This window comes from Semicossyphus pulcher, unplaced genomic scaffold (genome assembly GCF_022749685.1).
Source record: "Semicossyphus pulcher isolate SPU_LCO1_2020_fin unplaced genomic scaffold, fSemPul1.0.p SCAF_7, whole genome shotgun sequence".
NCBI lineage: Eukaryota > Metazoa > Chordata > Actinopteri > Labriformes > Labridae > Semicossyphus > Semicossyphus pulcher.
In genome coordinates, this window is record NW_027211748.1 from 13,105,094 (window position 1) to 13,123,986 (window position 18,893).

The window sequence follows — 18,893 nt, forward strand, 5'->3', positions numbered from 1 at the left end:
TTCAAAGCCCTGACACGCCTCCCTGTGATGTGCACTGCCAGCAGAGGAATGGAGAGATAGTAGAGGAGTCAGGCCAAAGACAGGAGCAAAAGGGGAGGAAAGGGAATAAAATAACACTTGGTGAACTTGGTTGTCCGCTTTAAACACTGAACCCTCAAATGGAGTCCTTGTGACCTCAAGAATGTTGAACCCAGGATGACTTTTTCTTTGCACAACCACTATCTCTACTCCTCAGTCCTCTGGTGATTACATGTGTGGGCTGCTGTGTTCTTTATTTCTTATTAACTGGATATATGAAACTCTAACTTCCCAGGGTTTAAATGAGTCCACATTGGTCCTGAAGCTTTGAAAGCAGGGTGAAATAAGCAGGAGCAAACCAGATCGGAAATGAAATCACATCATGGATTTAGACGGCATAAAAGTGAGGTCCAGGGACAAAGCTTGGGATTGTATTTGATTTGATAAAGGCTTTTATATTTATTACAGGGAAATACAGTGATCCACATCACTGTGAATGTGCCAGTGTTACCAAAGAGGCAATTTTTCAACTGTTGTCCCATTGCCAAACTTAAATCTGTCATTAAAATAACAAAAAGTAGGTCTACAATCATGCAATCAAAACAGGAAAAGGTGTAATTGTGTTTTTGGCAGTCAGGTTGGCTGTTTTACCAAACAGTATTTGAGCAATATCGCACTATTTCTTCACTTTGCTCCACCAAAACAACTAGATCCACAGCTTGACTGGGACTGGACTGTTGCAATGTAACACATTTTCCTGCACTCTTGCTAATTTGTGTATATCCATGTTACTTTGCATTTTGTACATTTATCTGTATGTTTCCATTTATCTCCATTTAACTAGTGAAATAGCAGTGTAGGCTACACCTTACATTATAACCATTCAATTAGCCTATAACACAAAAACACAGCTGGTCTCAATCTTCCACATTTAAGTGTCAGTATAAAAATATAGGGCATTGAAGACAAATGCTTTAATTTGTAAAATAGCCTATCCCAACCAGCTCAAAGTGACTCCCCCCACCTCCATGTCTTTCACATTAAGTTAAACACTTGTTGTATTTCGTCATAAAACATCTGAGCAATCAGAGTTTTGATTGCAACATAACTTCTCCATGGGTTTCGCAGAGGGAACTGACAGCACAGACCTTCCCACACTAGCCGACTGAGCACAGGAGCGTTTCATAAACACAGCAAGGTGTGGTTTCTCTCCTAAAGAGACCAGCTTCCGTCTATTCACAGCAGAGCAGCATTATCTGCGCAACAGGAGACGGGGAGGGGAGAGGTGCGCGCTCTGTCCTCTGTCTGGACAGCAGAGCAGACGACTAAAACTAACTAAAACTCTTTTTTAAAAAAACTTCAAAAACAACTTCGCAAACATGAGTATGTACGGCTCCAACCAAAAGCTGCATACCATGGGCCAGAGAAGTAATTCGCGGCCGGATTTGGCGAGTGCGAGCTTCAGAAACGACGTGTTCGTCGGTGGAAACGGCTTTCATGGAGACTACCAGGGAGGGGAAGTCGGATACACCTCAACCAGCTACACCAGGTCCTCCATGCACGGCGGGGGGGCCGGCGGACAGAGGGTGCAAATGAGCATTGCTGGGGGCGGCGGTGGTGGAATAAGGTAAGAAAGCACCTGTTGCTTTTATATTCTTCTGAGCTTCAATTACCCGTTAAATGTACGTGTACGTTGTGACGTAAAAACGTACAATTAAAAGTAGGACATTAACTGGACATGCCCCCTTGTCCAAGAAAAGCCATAAAATACATTTGGGAATGTATTTAAAGCTTAAGTCGTTGTTATTTACAACATAAGAGAGAAAAATGTCATCAAGCAGGTTTACGTAAAAACACTGCTAGCTCACCTGCTAAGTTACAAGCCATAAAACTTTCTCTCATCAGTCTAAATGCATCTCAGGTATTGACCTCTCTGCTAGTCTTTTCTAATTGGTTTTTATAATATGTGTATCTAAGTAATCCTACTTGTACGACTCCTGACCTGTTGCCCAACATTCTGAATAACACTAGAAGAAATATGTGCTCACACCCCTTGAATGTCCTCCCACTACTATCATTCACCATGATGTCAGTGTCTAATGTTAAAGCTGTGATGTCTGTGTCCCTGCCAGAGCATTTATAACAACTTCCTGTCTTTAAAAGTCTTCTAAATGCTTAACTCAAGTTGAATAAATCATAAAGTTAAATACATGATATTATTTCAGTGTGTGTGGGAGTTGTAGGCTGTCTAAAAAGAGAAAGTTCAGAGCTGATGGCTGTTTGTTAGCCTAGTGTGTTGTTTAGGTGAACCTTTGGTGACCTATATACCACAAACAACCTAAAGCCATAGCCTTCTGAAAGCTGTTAGTGTTTATGTATTGGATTAAAATGCACGTTTTTAAGAGTATTTATTCCTTATCAGAGAGTAATTAACTCTTTCTTTGTTTTTCACACATTGTTGTTATGCTGCGCAGTTAATTTAGAAAGTTGGGTCTGTTTTAATTTCTCTTTCCTTTATGTTCAGTGATCATTTACAAGCATTTACACAGTATTGTAACCTATTCATTATGTTTCCAATATCTGCCTTAGAATCATTGCTTCTTATGAACTAAAAGAAACACAATCGAGCATTTTATCAAACAAAGCTAGCTGTATATACATAAACAAATAAAAATGCACATTTGGCTCTTTTTCATGCTTTCCACATTGATATGACTTTAAGTTGTTCTACAAAGATTAATTATCTGTTCTCATTTGTAGCGTACAAGCCATTCAACAAAAAGCAATGTTCCTGACAGGCCAGTGTCAGGAGTACATGCAGCGGGCCAAGCTGATTCTCCAGGGTGTAAGTTTAACACACACAGAGGACACTCAACATGACCGACTTCATCAGCTAAGATTGCTGATTTGTTCACTGAATTAAAATGTTTTCAGCTTACACAACAATATGATTATGAGTCTGTTATTATGCTTATGGCAGGATATGACTTTCGAAAGTGGATGATAATTTGTGTCTTCACTGTGTGATTTATAGGGGGGTCCAGCAATGGAGGCGGAAAAGCTGTTGATCATGGCTGCAGAAACCATGGAGCAGATGAGGGTCTGCGGCAGAGATCTGCAGCAGATGCGTATACCCAGCGACGTCCTCAGAAGGTAAAACAAGAAGCAGCACGAGTATGTGCTGCTGCAAAGTATAAGTTAGTCTGCTGTCTTTGCTCATTCATGACTATGTACATATTTGAGTAAACCTGGCTGCAGTTAAACACGTGTAAGTGGGACCACATTTGTAAAAACAGGCTCACATTGTAGTTGAACCAAACTCTATACACAGAAAGAAAGTTTTTATCCCACTGAGCATTCCTCTTATTCAGCTGTTTTTGTCCTGCTGATCTCTTTGAAGTTGAGCGATGATGAGTGTGCCCTTGGCAGATTCATAAAGCATTTTTCCTTTTTTATACGTCTCTGCAGTGTCGACCAGTTCCAGCACATGCACGCCGCCATGCAACAGCAATTAGTCGGTGGTATGAACACAGTCGGCGGTATGAACATAAGACGGAACAGAGGCAGCGTGGGCTCCCTTGATGGAGGGAGGATCTTCACTGATGCCATGTCCTGGATTGCCCAACAGAAGGTGAGGCCTTCTTACGTCAGACAATATAAAAAAAAGTCAAAAGATATTCAGGTTATATGATAGGAACACTAAGAATTCCTTTCCCTAAGTTAATACACATCACAATATATCCAATGTGTTCAGAATCACATATGAAATAAAACAGTTTTTCTGTGTTTCAGTGTTTCAGACAAAACTCTTCAAAAAAAACTAGAATTATGTTTTTACTTGTAATTACAAATTTGCAACATAATTAAATAATTATACCGACTGGCGCTAGTATACTCGTCTAACATGTTCTGAGACAGCGTCATCCAAAAGCGTTGCGGTAAAGCTTTAACTTTGTGCTCAGTTTTAACCTGTTTGAGCAGTGTCAATAGTTACACCTGCATGTGTGTGCATGCCTGTGCGGTGCATTGAGGTGCACTGTTTTGTGAAAGGGGGGTGGGGGAAGGAGGGAAGCGCTTACGCTATCACGTATTCCGACCTCCTGTAACTGATACCATCTGGACGCGCTGCCAAAACCTGATCCATGAGTGAAAAGAGGCCAGGAGAGGTGAAGAGGGATTGAGACAATGTGGAGGAAAGAGCTCGGCCACATGAGAAAAGAGACGGCAGAATGACTTAGAGAGAGCAGTGAAGAGAGAGGCAGATAAAGGAGTCATGGAAGCAGAACGAAAAGTAGAAGTAAAGGAGTGTGAAATTTGACACTTTCTACTGACTCACTTGTTATGGGACGGGGAAGTTCAGCAGAACTCTAACATGCTCATGGGAAAACGCCCTGCAGCAATCTACCTCCCCAACCCTCCCACCCAACCAAAAACACACCCTGTCACTCTGTCAACACTTCAAGCCTCACCCTCCATATTCCGTCATGCGTTTCCCCCTGTAATCAGACAAAGAAGCATATCTTTGTTTGTTTGTTTTTGACTCATTCTTTGTACTTTTAGAGACTCCTTTTTTTTTTATATAAAACTCCAAAACCAGAAAGACATCATCTCAAAACCTACAGTATCAATGTGCTGCTTATCAAACTTTCACTCCAACAAAGCTTTACATAACTAAGTTGACCTTTCTACCCTGGACATTAGCTTCACCGCCGACAGTCTCTTAACAGCTCTGTTGTGTGTAGCGTCTGCCAAGTAACCATGGAGGGAGAGGGAGGGGTGAGAGGGAACAAAAGCCTTGAGAAAAAAGGGAGAGAGAGAAAAAAAAATGTGAATAAAGAGCCGGGACTAGTTTATGTCGGCTTACGGGAAGAGCGCTTATCAAAGAGGGCTGCAGACAAGGGGGGCATAGTTGGGATAGTTTCCTGCCCGACAGTGAAGTTAATGATTATAGGCTGACACCTAGAGGACAAAGAGGGGAAGGGCATAGATTCAAGGTCAGGAGCTTAAGTTTGGGGAGAGAATAGTTGATCTGTTTTTGAATGTTTTTTCCTTAAAGACCAGCTCCAGTCATGTTTTAAGACGTATAAAATGCTCTGCTTGAGATAATAAATTGTGTCTGATATGTTTTTTCTGCAAAATACGTTTAATTATCTTTTAAAAATAGTCCAAAGGCATCTCCGCCTTCTCCCTCATTAAAAAATCCAGATTCTTCATAAAATTACAGCCGACAACAAAACACGTCTCTGCCAGCGTTTAATGGCAACTTGTTGAAACGTAGCTAGCTTGAAATGTAGTATTTACTAATAGTAATGTTAACGTTAGTTCAGCCAGACAAGTGACGTTGATATAGTTTAAAATGTTTATTGCAGCAGCAGAAAATAGCTTGGGTTTGGTGTCTAGGCTGTTATAATAATATCTTAATACCATAGGGGGTTTAAGATATTATCTCATGACTGGAGCCTGCAGGTGGATGCTGGGGTGGTGATGGGGCTGAAAGTAAGAGCGCAGTACTAGTGCAGGGCAGTGATGGCAATGGCGGAGCGGAGGGAGAGGCCGGAAATCTTGCAGCTTAAAAAGGCCGCCAATTGGGATGGAGTGTTGTCAGGTGACTGTGGATGTGATGCATATCAATTATTAAATCGGTGCAGCTCGAGTCGCCTGCCTGAACTAGCTCGCAGGCGTCACCCCATTAGTCAGCAGTGAGTTTGTAAAAACTACGATGACGGTTACAGCTGGCTCGCGCATCGCTGAAGTGGTTGCCGTAGGTTGCACATAATGATATGCGTAGCGTCACCCCGTCCATTAATGGGATTGGCTCCTTAAGTTTGTGATGTCACAAATCCTGCCAATTGAAAACGTGTTGTTCAGCCTGTCCTTGGTACACTGCAGTTTAAAAGCAGACAGGACCAGCCATGTAGATGACTGCTTATGTTGTCCCTGATGTGTCTTGTAGCACATGAACACCACATGGAGATGTTTACAAGGTGAAACTCCATATTACTGGAGGGGGTCTTTAAAGAATAAAGATCACTCATAGTTTATTTTTCCTTTTATTAAGAAACAACAAAACATAAAAGTGAGTTAATTCCAAATGCCTGTGTGACCTCCATCATCGTCTGCAAAATCATTAAAAAACACACTACTGAGACAGACATGCTGGTAACATGTCCCTTCTGTACCATGTTGGGCATTGTTGTTTGAGTCAATTCCACATACACTGTACTGCTGATTTAAATATTCACCAGAGCACAAATTCTGTATTATTTTGCAGTTGAAAATACTCCTCACCAAATGCATAATTTACCCCTTGAATGAAGAACTCCAGTGCCCAGGTTTATGAGGACATTATTATTGGTGTAGGTGCCACAGACAGGGCAGGGTGAGAAATAATAATGAGCCTGATTATGCATTATTGATTTAAACTTTTGTTCTTTCAGTTTGTTCACCATTTAAAAAAAAAAAAAATTCCTGTTTTTTATATACAGTACATTACTCATAAACCTTTTATACTCCATAAGATCTGTTACTTCCCTTCAGTTGAGATACATAAACACAGTCTTTGGTTGAGATGTGTTGTGACAGTGTAATTATGTGTAGCAGTTGCTGTTTTCTAAACTGTGATTTGCATTCTTGTAGCGCATGATCGAGACGGCTCCATTTGGTGATGATTCTGAAACCATAGAAAAGCAAATCATGAGCCACAACAAAACCCACAGCTCCATCCAGAGAAGCCAGGAAGTAGACCGAGCCAGGGAAGAACTAGTAAGTGGTCTTTATCTCTCCTTTTTTAAAACTATTCTTTAACTTTAGCCTAATGTTTATCCTTTTAGATGTCTTGTTTGTAAAAGATATCATATGCATCAAATGTACAAAATGCTCATATGTTGTTATCTTATCTAAAATTGAGCAAAAAACGCAATCATCTTTTTCAGCTCTCGAGGGGCGACAAGTACAACCTCACCATCCTGGAACAAGAATGGGACAGCCTGCAGGTAGAGCAACCTTTTGTTTGTCAGAATCAGCAGAATAATGTATCATCACTATTCTTGCTTTTGTCTCATTCATATATTTACTTTGTGTCTGCCTTTAGAAAATGTCCAACAGCCGCGTGAACCAGCTGCGGGAGCTTCAGAGCCTCATCGAGGAGATCTCCCGAGCCATCATGTGGGTGAACGAGAGGGAGGAGGAGGAGCTTGTGTTTGACTGGGGAGACAAGAACATCGACCAGTACATCCCTAAGAAGCAAGAGAGCTACTCGGTAAGGACGGATATCTTCTTTTCTCCCAGTTGGAAGTTTTTTGTCTCAACCGAGTTTTTGGTTATCATACCTCTTTTTTTAACATTAGAATCTCTTTCTGTTCACCTGACAGAGTCTGATGAGGGACCTGGAGGAGAAAGAGAAGGACCTGAACAAGCTGAAGCTGAAAGCAGACGGACTCCTGAATAACAGCCACCCCGCCTCAGATAAGATTGAAGTAAGGAGTTCTTTTTTTCTCTTTTCTCTTTTCATATGCAAAACAAGACATTGTTCAGTGGGTTTGTATTGATGACTCAATGTGCCCACAGGCCTATATGGACACCCTGCAGACCCAGTGGAGCTGGCTTCTCCAGATCACCAAGTGTATTCATGTGCATTTGAAGGAGAATGCTGCCTACAGCCAAGTAAGTGCTCAGTCCTGCTCTTGCTCTTATTAAAACAGAGACGTGTATGTTTTCTTACAAAAACCTTTCTGCTGCCAACTTCAGTTTTTCAAAGACGCCAATGAGACTTACGCAAAGCTGCAGAAGGAGCATGAGACGATCCGCAGCAAGTTCTCCTGCGACAAGAACACCCCACTGGACAACCTCAGTGAACTCCTGAAGGAGCTGGAGGTATCATTACACTCTGTTAAGTAGAGGGCATACCTGCTTGTCTGCAGGTGTGAAGCACAAAACACGTTCATACAATTTGTTCTCCTCAGTGACCTGGGTGTAAACTATTTGCACGTCTGGTGAACTGGTTTGGCCCATTCTTTTAAAGAGACTAAACAAAATGCTTCAACATGTCTGCTTTCATGTTTTGACCTTTGAATGAAAGTTAAAAACACTGATTTGTTGCATGTTCACAGAAAGAGAAGGAGCGAATCATGGAGAATAAGAGGCAGGTCCAAAGTCTGGTCAACAAATCTAAGAGCATTGTCAGGCTGAAAGCTCGCAACCCTGAAGAGAAGAGCAGCAGCCCTGTGATGGTCCAGGCCTTGTGTGACTTCAAACAAGACCAGGTGGGACACATGGCCTCTCCCTCTCTCCTTCTTACATATGAACACACAAATACACACACTTGAGCACAGCATATGAAGTGAAAGTAGTATTATTCAGTGTTTCCTTCATTTGTGCTCCAGAAAGGAATTTTTAAAGGGAACGAAGGCATCCTGAAGGATAACTCTCAGCGCAGCAAGTGGCTTGTGACGGGACCTGGAGGTCTGGACATGTTGATCCCCTCTGTGTGTCTGCTGATCCCCCCGCCAAACCCGCTCAGCATCGGCCTCGCCGCCAAGTAAGAAACATTCGGTTCATGTACATCAACATAGGTCCTGTTCAGCTAGGACAGTTCAAATTTGATCAGCCTAAGTATCGTGGTGTTAAAAGTGGGTAATGGCATGTGCTGTTCCTTAGGAATGAGCAGTATTATGAAGCCATCATGAGCATCTGGAATCAGCTCTACATCAACATCAGGAGTCTCATCTCGTGGCAGTATTGTGTCAAAGACATCAATTACATCAACTCCCTCACTCTCAGCATGGTAAGTTGTCACAAAGGATGCATTTAAATTCTTTATTTTATTGTTTAATTACCAAGAAAAGCTGAAATAGGCTCAGTTTCCATCTTATCTGCAAAACAGTCTGAAGTTATTTGCTCCTGTGTCCTTTTGTTTCCCTCTTCGCTGACTTGCAGATCTCTAAGATGCGTCCCGATGAGTACCGCACTCTCATCAAAACATTGGAGACTCACTACCAAGAGTTCCTGCGTACCAGCCAAGGCTCTGAGCTGTTTAAGGAAGAGGACAAGAAAACCATCCAGGGCCACTTTGATAATGCCCAGACCCACTATGATACACTGATTATCCAGCTGCCTGGTTACAGTAAGTTTAAACTTTCTACCTTCTCCCTGAGTTGTCAGGCCACTTAATTTGCAACAATACTGATATTTTTTTCTATCATGAATTAACATTCTCCGTATTTCCCACCAACCAATAAAGAAGGTGAAGAGGTGAAGCCTGAACCCCCAAAGCAGGAACCTGTCAAGCCTTCAACTTCCAAGGTCACCAAGACAACTGTGGTCAAGGTCAACACCCAGCCTACCCCACCCACTTCTACCCTCAGCCTCACCCTGCTCAGCAGTCTGCAAGAAATCCGACGCAGGCTAGAGCTGGCCGAGTCCGGTCTCACCAGTCATCTCCACATTCCCCTGGGGGAGAACAGTGTGCACGAGTGCACAGTGCACATCCAGAACTTGGAGGTATTTTACTTTCTTGGTGCATCTAAATACAAATGAAGTTTTTCTTTGTAATGTATTTGTATACCTACAACTACACAATTATTTCATTAAAAGCACAAGTGATGACGCCAAATCTAACTTATTATCACATATTGATATCAAGGGTGTCCATCAAGATTTGGACTCCATTCACGATGAGTACCTGCGCCTGAGAGAAAAGATTATCAAGCAGCTGGAAGGTATACCTGCAGACTCAGAGCAGGCCAAGTTCCTCCGCTCTGAACTGGACATCATCAACCAAAAACTGGGAGGCCTGCAGGGTCTCTACTCAGCCTACAGCCAAAGGTAATTAAACATTAACTCATCCCATCACCTTTTTATCCATCCCACAATCACCAAGTATATACTGCACAAAATATAGTAACTATTAGAACAACAACTTTTTGCATCCTACAGGTGCAGGTGCAGTTAATGTAACAGTTGTGTGTCTTTACAGACTTTCAGCTCTTAAGGCCTTCCTCCAAAGCCTCCTCCAGGCTGAAGATATCATTAAAGTCAACGAGGCGCGGCTGACAGAGAAGGAGACCTCCTCACTGGACCTACGAGAGGTGGAACACTATCGGGGCACTCTTAAGGTTTGACACGCTCCCCATATTTAGTTTCACCTGCAGTCCATTGATTTACATTCTCATACCTGTACAAGCAGCGCAGATAACGCTAGTAATTTGTTCGTAAGACTCACTGAATCCTCTTTGTATATGATGAGCTTATTGGATACAAGGCCCAGTTGTACATAAAACTACCCAACAGTATACAAAGCAGTCATAAGTTGCATCACCTCGACGACCTGCAGCAGTAAAACGCTACTTACTCTCTAATAATGCCTCAGTGGTATTACAATAATGCAGTAATATTGCACATTATGCATGATGAGCACATTTACCTTTGATACTTGAAAATACATTTTTCTTCAAATACTTTTTTAATGCACGACTTTTACTTTTAAGTATTTTGATTGTCAATAGTAACACATTCCATTTTCTGTTTTTTAACTAGTTAGTTTTTTAACTGATGATAAATCAAGGTATGACTTTTTGTACATAAATGCCAGAAACACATTTTGCATGTATCATCATAGTTGAGGATGCAGAATTTTTTAATCTATTTTGTCTCCATTACAGCACATGAAGAGTGATCTGGAGCAAAAAAGAGACCTGCTGACAGCCATGGAGTCCGACCTGACCAAAGCAGTGCACTGCAATGGTCAAATCTCAGAGTCCTTCCACAAGTGTGATGTGGACTTGTCCAAGTACTCAGAGCTGATGGGTCAGATGTCTGACCGCTGGCGCCGCATCCAAACCCAAATTGATAGCAGGTAAGTTAGTCTGTACACGTACACACATTTCCAACAATACCTGTGAATATTTTCCATTTCCTCTCTGCGCCATTGCCGGTAACAACAACAAAAATACCCTTTCATCCCTTCCTCTGCCTCCCACTCTTTCCTCCTCCAGAATGTGGGACTTGGAGAAGCAGGAGAAACAGCTGACACATTATCAGCAGGGCAGCACTTCCCTGGAGCAGTGGATAGACAATGCCAGGAAGCGCCAGGACACGCTACAGATGGTTAAACTAAACGATGTCCAGACTCTAATGGACCACCTCAACCAGCAGAAGGCATGTGTTTGCTTGTTTACAGCAACACTTTATTTTCAATGGAATTGATGTAGTCATATATTCCCTTTACACTTGGAGTTTTTCAGATGATTTATGAAATTTAACTCACTTGGCCCCAAGATAAGAAATCAATTAAAAATATTTTTTAATGAGAAACCGCTTATAATAATGTTGTGAATGTTTTTGTCTGATAAGGTAAAGGATCTTTTTGAAGAAACACACTGAACGTATTAGGTCGGATTGAAAAAGTAAATGTAATGTCCCTCTCTGCTTACCTCGCAGGCACTTCACACTGAAATCAAAGGAAAGAAGGAGAAAGTAGAGGATGTGCAGAAAAATGCAGACACCTGTGCTGCCTCCATAAAGGTAGGTTATCAATCAGTGTGTGCTGTTTTCCTTAATGTAGAAAAAAAATGTATATGTATTTTTTAGGGATAGACCGATTATCGGCACCGATATTCGGCATTTTGACGCATATCGGCATCGGCCTTTTTATTTTTATTTTTTTTATTTTATTTATTTATTTTTTTTTTTTATCCGACGGCCGATAAGAGATCAATTTAAAACGGGGTTATTTTGGCTCTGATGAATATGCTTAAAGGCATTTAAACAAAGTTAAGTGTTGGAGTTTGTATTATTCCAAATTTTGACGCCAATATTTTCACTTGTACTGCAAATGAATATCGGCTCCAAATATCGGTTATCGGCGTCCTTGACTACTAATAATCGGTATCGGCCCTGAAAAAACCATATCGGTCTATCTCTAGTATTTTTAAACGCAGGTATGGTAAAGAATAGTCATGTTCATACTGTGTTGTGTGTTTTCAGGACTATGAGCTGCAGCTGGCTTCCTACAGTTCGGGCCTGGAAACTCTGCTTAATATTCCTATCAAGAGAACAATGCTTCAGTCGCCCGCCTCTGTGGTCAGACAAGAGGTATGAGTGCTGTCTGTCCATTCATTGAGCGTGATATTATAAATAGACATTACTTATTATACTGATAATGAATAATTATATGTAAAACGTATGTAAATCGTTGTTTCCTTTTTCTTATGAGCTTGTTTAATACAAATAATTTAAAGGTTAATCCCCTAATTTTATGTGTCAAATAAGAGACCTCACTGGTATGTTACTATCACAATCAACATTTGACATCACTAATAATCCACTAATTTTAACTCCATCAGGCGGCACACCTCCAGTCCAGCTACATAGAGCTTCTTACCCGCTCAAGTGACTACTACAAGTTTCTTGGGGAGCTGCTGAAGAACATGGAAGAGCTAAAGGTGGGTATTAGATTTATATGATGTAATTAAAGATATTATTATTTCTATAATAATATATATAATATAATATAATAATAATGTGTCTCCTTAGATCCGGAACACCAAGATTGAGATGCTGGAGGAGGAACTGAGGCGTCTGAAGGAGGGCATCCATGATGGTAACCAGAAGAACAAGGCACTGGAGGATGCTATGGCCCGCCTCAAGCTGGATCTCAATGCATCTCAAGAAAAGCTCATTTCTATGGAGGAAGTGAAGAGAACCACAGTAATGCAAGTTAACGCTACCAAGGAAAGCCTGGACAGCAAACACAACCAGCTTCAAGATTTAAATGACCAGCTGACGCGTCTTAAATACCAGCTGGAGGAGGAACAAAGGAAAAGAAGGTTGGCAGAGGAACGCTACACAAGTCAGCAAGAAGAGTACGAGGGAGCTGTTCGTCGCAGACAGAAAGAACTGGAAGAACTCAATTGGATCAAGATTGACTTGGAAAAGTCAGTGAAGGACAAGGAACGTGAACTGGAGAGGATGAAGATACTGATGGAGGAGGAAGCGGCACGTCGACGAAATGCTGAATCAGATATCTCAAAGGTAAGATCACAGTTCAGCCAGGAGATTAATCAACTTAAGCAGACATACGAGAAAGAGATCCACATTACCAAGACCACCATCCTGAAAACCTCACAACAGAAAGAGGAAGATACGGCAGAGCTGAGACTGCAAATTGACAAACTTGCTGCTGATAAGAGAGATCTAGAGCAGGAGCTGATGAGACTGAGGCAGTCCATAGCTCACACAGAGGAGCAGAGAAGCAGAGCAGAGCAGGAGGTCAGCCAGCAGAGGGCCTCAGTGACTCAAGAGACAAGGATTCGCAGTGAGTTGGAGATTCAGCTGAGAACCCTCATGAATCAGAAAGGAGATGATGAGCTCAAACTAAAGGAAGCCACTAAAAGCAGTCAGGAAACGTCCAGGCAGATCAGTTTGCTAGAATTTAACCTGGAGGAGGAGGGGAAGAAGAGGAGAGCTCTGGAATTAGAAATGAATCGCCTGAAGCAGGCTGAGGCTGAGCTGAAGGCAAGGAACACATCATATCTGGAGGAAATCAGGATGCTCAAAGTGTCCGAGCAGGAGATACGCATCACTAGAGTAGAGCTAGAGAAGCAGACCAGTCAGAAAAACAAGGCCGAACAGAGTTCTGCAAGGATGCAGAGTCGCATCCGGGAACTTGAGGGCTCTCTGGATGGTGTTGAAGCTGAGTTGGAGAAGCAAAAGAAGGCAACCCAGGAGGAGTTCACACGTAAAAAGAGAATGGAGGCAGAGTTGGAGAGGATGACACAGACTTGCAGAGAGCACACCACAACAATTACTTCACTGAAATCTATCCAAATTGAGGCTTCAAACTCTGGAAGGAAGTATGAGCAGGACCTCAGTGCAATCCAGGCGGCTCTGGACAAGAGTCAGAGGGAGCATAAAATCACCAAGGATCAACTGGCAGCTGTCACAGCTGAGTTGAGGGCGCTTAAACAGAAGCTCCAGCAGGAAGAGGCTCGTATTCGTGAGCTCAACCAACGTAATGAGAGTCTGTATAAGACCATTGAGGACAAGAGCCGCCAGCTTAATGAATACACCACAGAGATCGAAAAGCTGAAGACTCTGACGCAGAACCTGACAAAGGAGAGATTGAGGTTGGAGGAGGAGCTGAGGGCAGTTAGACAGGAGAGAGATGAGCTGAGGCTTAGCAAAAATGCTATTGATGGAGAAAGTGCTACTCAGATCTCAGCCTTGCATGTCCAGCTTCAGAGTAGCACCAAGAGGACATCGGAGCTCCAGGCTCTCATCAATGACCTGACCAAGGAGAGAGAAATGCTTAAATTGGAATTTGACAAAATCCAAAAGCAATCCATAGAGGTACTTTGGTTGTATTGAAGGATCATCTCCACATAATTCAACTAATCGTTTTCCGCTTTGCATGAAGAGTTACAGATGCTTTACAACTGAGCCTGATTTCAAAGTAGCCCTGTTTTATTAGTGGCATTAGTGACTTATTCAAAGAGTTTTGCATGAAATTCACTTATGCTTTTGCTGGCATGATGTTCACCATTCACTTTGCACATGTGACTTAAATTAACACATTTTATAAAAACAATAATTTTCACCAAATACTAACAAATGAAATGAGCATAAAGTACACATCTTTTTTGTATATTTTTTTTTAAAACTGATTGACTCACTGAAGGATATTAAATTGGCCTGTGACATCATAAATTGAATATATAAAAAAATGCTTTTACAACTTGCTGCTAAGATTAGCCATGTGTACTCAGAATGATAATTCAATTAGAGTTGCTCTGTGCATCACTTATTGGCATTTCTGTACAGACATTATAATGTTTTCTTTGTTTTGTTTTTTTTGTCTCTCCTCAGACATCCATGATGGTGCATGAGTCCCAAAGCCAGTACAGTGATCTGCAGCTGGAGAAAGACAGTTTGCTATCCAAGCTTAAACTGCTTGAGCAGGACAAGACCCGTCAGCAGCGCCTAGAAGAGGAGCTCAACCGCATCAAGATCACTCTGGAGACTGAGATCCGCAACAAGCAGCGGCTCCAGGATGAAAAGAACGCCATCCTCAAGGATTTCAACTACATGAAGAGCCAGTTTGAGCAGAGGGATGGCCAGGTTAGGCAGTGTGAGTCAGACAGAGACAAGCTTGATCGAGAGAGGCTCTCCCTGAAGAATGAGATCGAGAGGCTCATGAGGGAGCTAAAGACTGTAGAGGAGAGGTACAAGAGTCGTCTGTTCAGCTCTGAAAAGGAAGCCAAAGACCTGGCTCTTAAGAGAGATGCCCTAGAGAGAGAGATACAAAGGCTGCAGCAGAGACCTAGCATCATGAGCAGGTATACCCAGACAGATGAGAAGGTCCCAACAATTGATCCATCCAAGCTGATATTTGATGGAGTGCGCCGCAAAGTCACAGCCCACCAACTTTGTGACTGTGGCATAATTAGTAAAGTCACTCTAGACCAGCTCTTGAAGGGCAAAAAGTCAGTGGATGAGGTAACTGCGGACATCCAGCTTAGTCTTAAGGGTACAGGAGTCATTGCTGGCATGACAACAGGCTCTCAAGGAAAAATGCCCTTTACTGAAGCAAAAAACAGGAACCTCCTCAGTCCGGAGAGTGCCCTAAAGCTCTTGGAAGCTCAAGCAGCAACAGGATACATCATTGACCCTGCGTTTAATGAGAAGATGCCTGTGGATACAGCCTGTTCAAGAGGAATTGTAGACACAGAAGACAGAGACACCTTGGCGAGAGCTGAAGCAGCCAGCACAGGATTCAAGGATCCATACACTGGCAAAGTGTTATCCGTGGGTCAGGCTTGCAAACAAGGCCATGTAGACAAAGACACAGCCGTCCGCTTGCTCCAGGCTCAGGAGTCTGTAGGAGGTATAATCGACCCCGTTCTGAGTGTATACCTTCCAAAAGATCAGGCCTTGGATCGCAATCTAATTGATGAGGATCTCTACAGAGCTTTGAACAAAAAACCTGCCTGCTACCTGGATCCAGCAACAGAAGAGAAGACAAGCTATAATGACCTTAGGAAGAAGTGTACAGTCGAACCTGTTTCTGGCCTGCTTCTGCTCCGTGGTCCAGAGAAGTCCATGACAGTGAAGGGTCTTCGTGGTGAAGTAACTGTTTCAGAGCTTGTCAATTCTGAATTGCTTGATGAAACTGATTTGGCAAAGCTCAAGCAGGGCAAGCTCAGCAGCAAAGAAATTGAAGACAAGCTTAAGTCCTATCTCTTTGGCTCTACCTGCATTGCAGGGATCTACGACGAGGCCAATGACCGGATAATGCCTTTCTATCACGCAATGAAGGAAGGTCTGATCATGAGAGGAACCACCCTGGAGCTTCTTGAGGCCCAAGCTGCTTCTGGTTTCATTGTTGATCCAGTCAACAATGTATTTCTGACAGTAGAGGAGGCCTCAAAGAGGGGCCTGATCGGACATGAGTTTAAGAGCAAGTTGTTGTCTGCAGAGAAGGCCGTAACTGGATACAGAGACCCATCCACAGGAAAGACAATCTCCCTCTTCCAGGCTATTGAGAAAGATCTTATTGAGAAAGGTCATGGAATCCGTCTTCTTGAGGCCCAAATTGCCAGCGGTGGGATTATTGACCCCAAAGAGAGCCATCGAATTGATGTTGCTGTTGCCTATAAAAGAGGATATTTTGATCAGGAGATGAATGAGATCCTAACTTATGAAGGAGATGACACAAAAGGCTTCTTTGACCCTAATACTAAGGAGAACCTGACATATCTTCAGCTGAAGGACAGGTGCATCACAGATAGCAAAACAGACCTGATCCTCCTGCCACTCAATGACAAGAAGAAAGCCAAGCCGTCGCAGGAGAGCCGTACCAATGTTCTTCGCAAAAGGCGAGTTGTGATCGTCGACCCAGACACCGGGCTGGAGATGTCAGTGCGGGAGGCCTATCATCGGGAGCTAATCGACTACGACACGTTCTTGGGCTTGTCGGAACAGGAATGCGAGTGGGAGGAAATAACCATCAACGGGTCTGACGGCTCTGCACGTTTGGTGATAGTTGATCGGAAAACAGGAACCCAGTATGACATCAAGGACTGCTTGGACCGAGGTATTATTGACCAGAAGTCTTTGGACAACTATCGTGCAGGATCGCTAACCTTGACCCAGTTAGCTGATGAGATTACCAGCAGAACCAGCACCACTGAGATGTCCATTTCAGCAACCAGTGTTGATGACATGGTCACCTGCAGCAGTCCCACACAGGCCCCACCATCTTCTCCTACTGTCCGCAAACGTTTCAGCAGTATTTCTATCACTGTTTCTCCCCCTGAGATGTTTGACGACCTGAGCCCTGTGGGGGCTATTTTCGACACAGAAACCTTGGAGAAAATAACAATTCCTGAAGCACTCCGAAGAGGCATAGTTGACACTCTTACATCACAGAGGCTCCTGGAGGCCCAGACATGCACAGGTGGTATTATCAATCCTGCCACTGGTGAGAGACTGTCTCTGCAGGACGCGGTGCATCAATGCATCATTGATGAAAGCATGGCCACTAAGCTAAAACCTGCCCAGAAAGCTTATGCTGGTTTTGAGGATGTCAAGACTAAAAGAAGGATGTCTGCAGCAGAGGCCGTAAAGGAGACATGGCTGCCTTATGAAGCTGGCCAGAGATTCTTGGAGTTTCAGTACCTGACAGGAGGGCTGATAGAACCTGGCACTGGACGTCGCATCACCATTGAAGAGGCTATCAGCAGAGGTTGGCTGGATGGTAAAGGGGCCCAGAAGCTTCAAGATACACGAAACCACCCAAAGAATCTGACCTGCCCGAAGACCAAACTGAAGATCTCTTACAAAGAAGCCATGGACAGCTGCATGGTGGAGGAAAGCCATGGCATGAAGATGCTGCAAGCGTCATCGATTTCTTCCAAGGGAATCAGCAGCCCTTACAATGTCTCTAACCCAGGATCCCGCTCTGGGTCCAGGGCTGGTTCCCGTACTGGCTCCAGGAATGGATCTCGCAGAGGCAGTGTGGATTACTCCTCTACTTACAGCTATAGCTTCACCTCCAGCAGTACCACCCAAAGCAACGACACTCACTTTTAATATACAGCACAAAAAAAGAATTAAACTAGACATCATACCAGCATACCATATTCAGTTTGCTTTTCTAAATGTTTTTTTCTGCTACTACTATGAGATTTTGGGAGGTTTGTTCAAAACCTGAAACTGATTCCAAGTCATTTGAGTATTTTGATTGTTTGCAGTTTGTGGTGATTTGGTGTTTCAATATTATATAAAACTGCTGAGTATAATTAATGCTTTTTCTAATGCATACATGTTAAATGAATATATTTGTCATAGCTCAATATAATATAAAGCTTTTTTAGATTTAACAAGTTATTTTTAAACGTCTCTTGACCTTAGCTTCTGCAAGCAGACAAAATTAATTTGCCTTTTCTTGTTTTTAGTGTTTTTACAGCTTGACTTATGTGTGTTTTCTTTTTTAGAAAATATTTGTTGTCATTTGCAAAATGCTGAGTTTTAGCTTATAATACTGACTTTAGTTGGTAGTGATCATATATGAAATTCTTTGCACTTGAAATGTTATCTCCAAGTGATTCAAAATAAAGTTGTCATAACAATTTCGAGACATGATTGATTCATTTGTAAGCAGCTGCCATGTGCATTACAAGTTAAAGATGTTAACTGTTAAGTTCAGTGTTTGAGGAGAGGCTTGTATCAAAAGCAGTATCCATTATTACCAATGGATGGCGCTAATTGTCATGCTAAATGTGTAATTGCAAGCCTGTTTGCCTTCTACACCTCAGTTTACCAAAGAGGTGGTGAAACGTAATTTTTTAGGACATGTTGTAGGGCTGTATGGTAGAAAC

At 42.6% G+C, this 18,893-nt stretch overlaps 1 protein-coding gene across 2 annotated transcripts; it reads left to right on the top strand.

Annotated features, from left to right (window-relative positions):
* Window positions 1-1,179: 1,179 nt before the first annotated feature.
* On the top strand, window positions 1,180-18,644 carry dspa (desmoplakin a). Of its 2 annotated transcripts, none has more exons than XM_069685531.1 (24): window positions 1,180-1,645; window positions 2,779-2,863; window positions 3,053-3,171; window positions 3,487-3,649; window positions 6,655-6,780; window positions 6,951-7,010; window positions 7,109-7,276; window positions 7,389-7,493; window positions 7,585-7,680; window positions 7,765-7,890; window positions 8,127-8,279; window positions 8,400-8,554; window positions 8,674-8,800; window positions 8,953-9,139; window positions 9,257-9,516; window positions 9,659-9,840; window positions 9,992-10,130; window positions 10,677-10,870; window positions 11,010-11,172; window positions 11,455-11,538; window positions 12,001-12,108; window positions 12,360-12,458; window positions 12,550-14,364; window positions 14,881-18,644. In XM_069685531.1, exons 1-24 carry the CDS (start codon window positions 1,398-1,400, stop codon window positions 18,103-18,105), a joined length of 8,187 nt encoding a protein of 2,728 aa, XP_069541632.1. In that variant the 5' UTR covers window positions 1,180-1,397; the 3' UTR covers window positions 18,106-18,644. The 2 variants fall into 2 exon arrangements, with proteins under 2 accessions (XP_069541632.1, XP_069541633.1); XM_069685532.1 differs by having other exon boundaries at window positions 1,181-1,645; window positions 12,550-13,047.
* The last annotated feature ends 249 nt before the right edge of the window (window positions 18,645-18,893 follow it).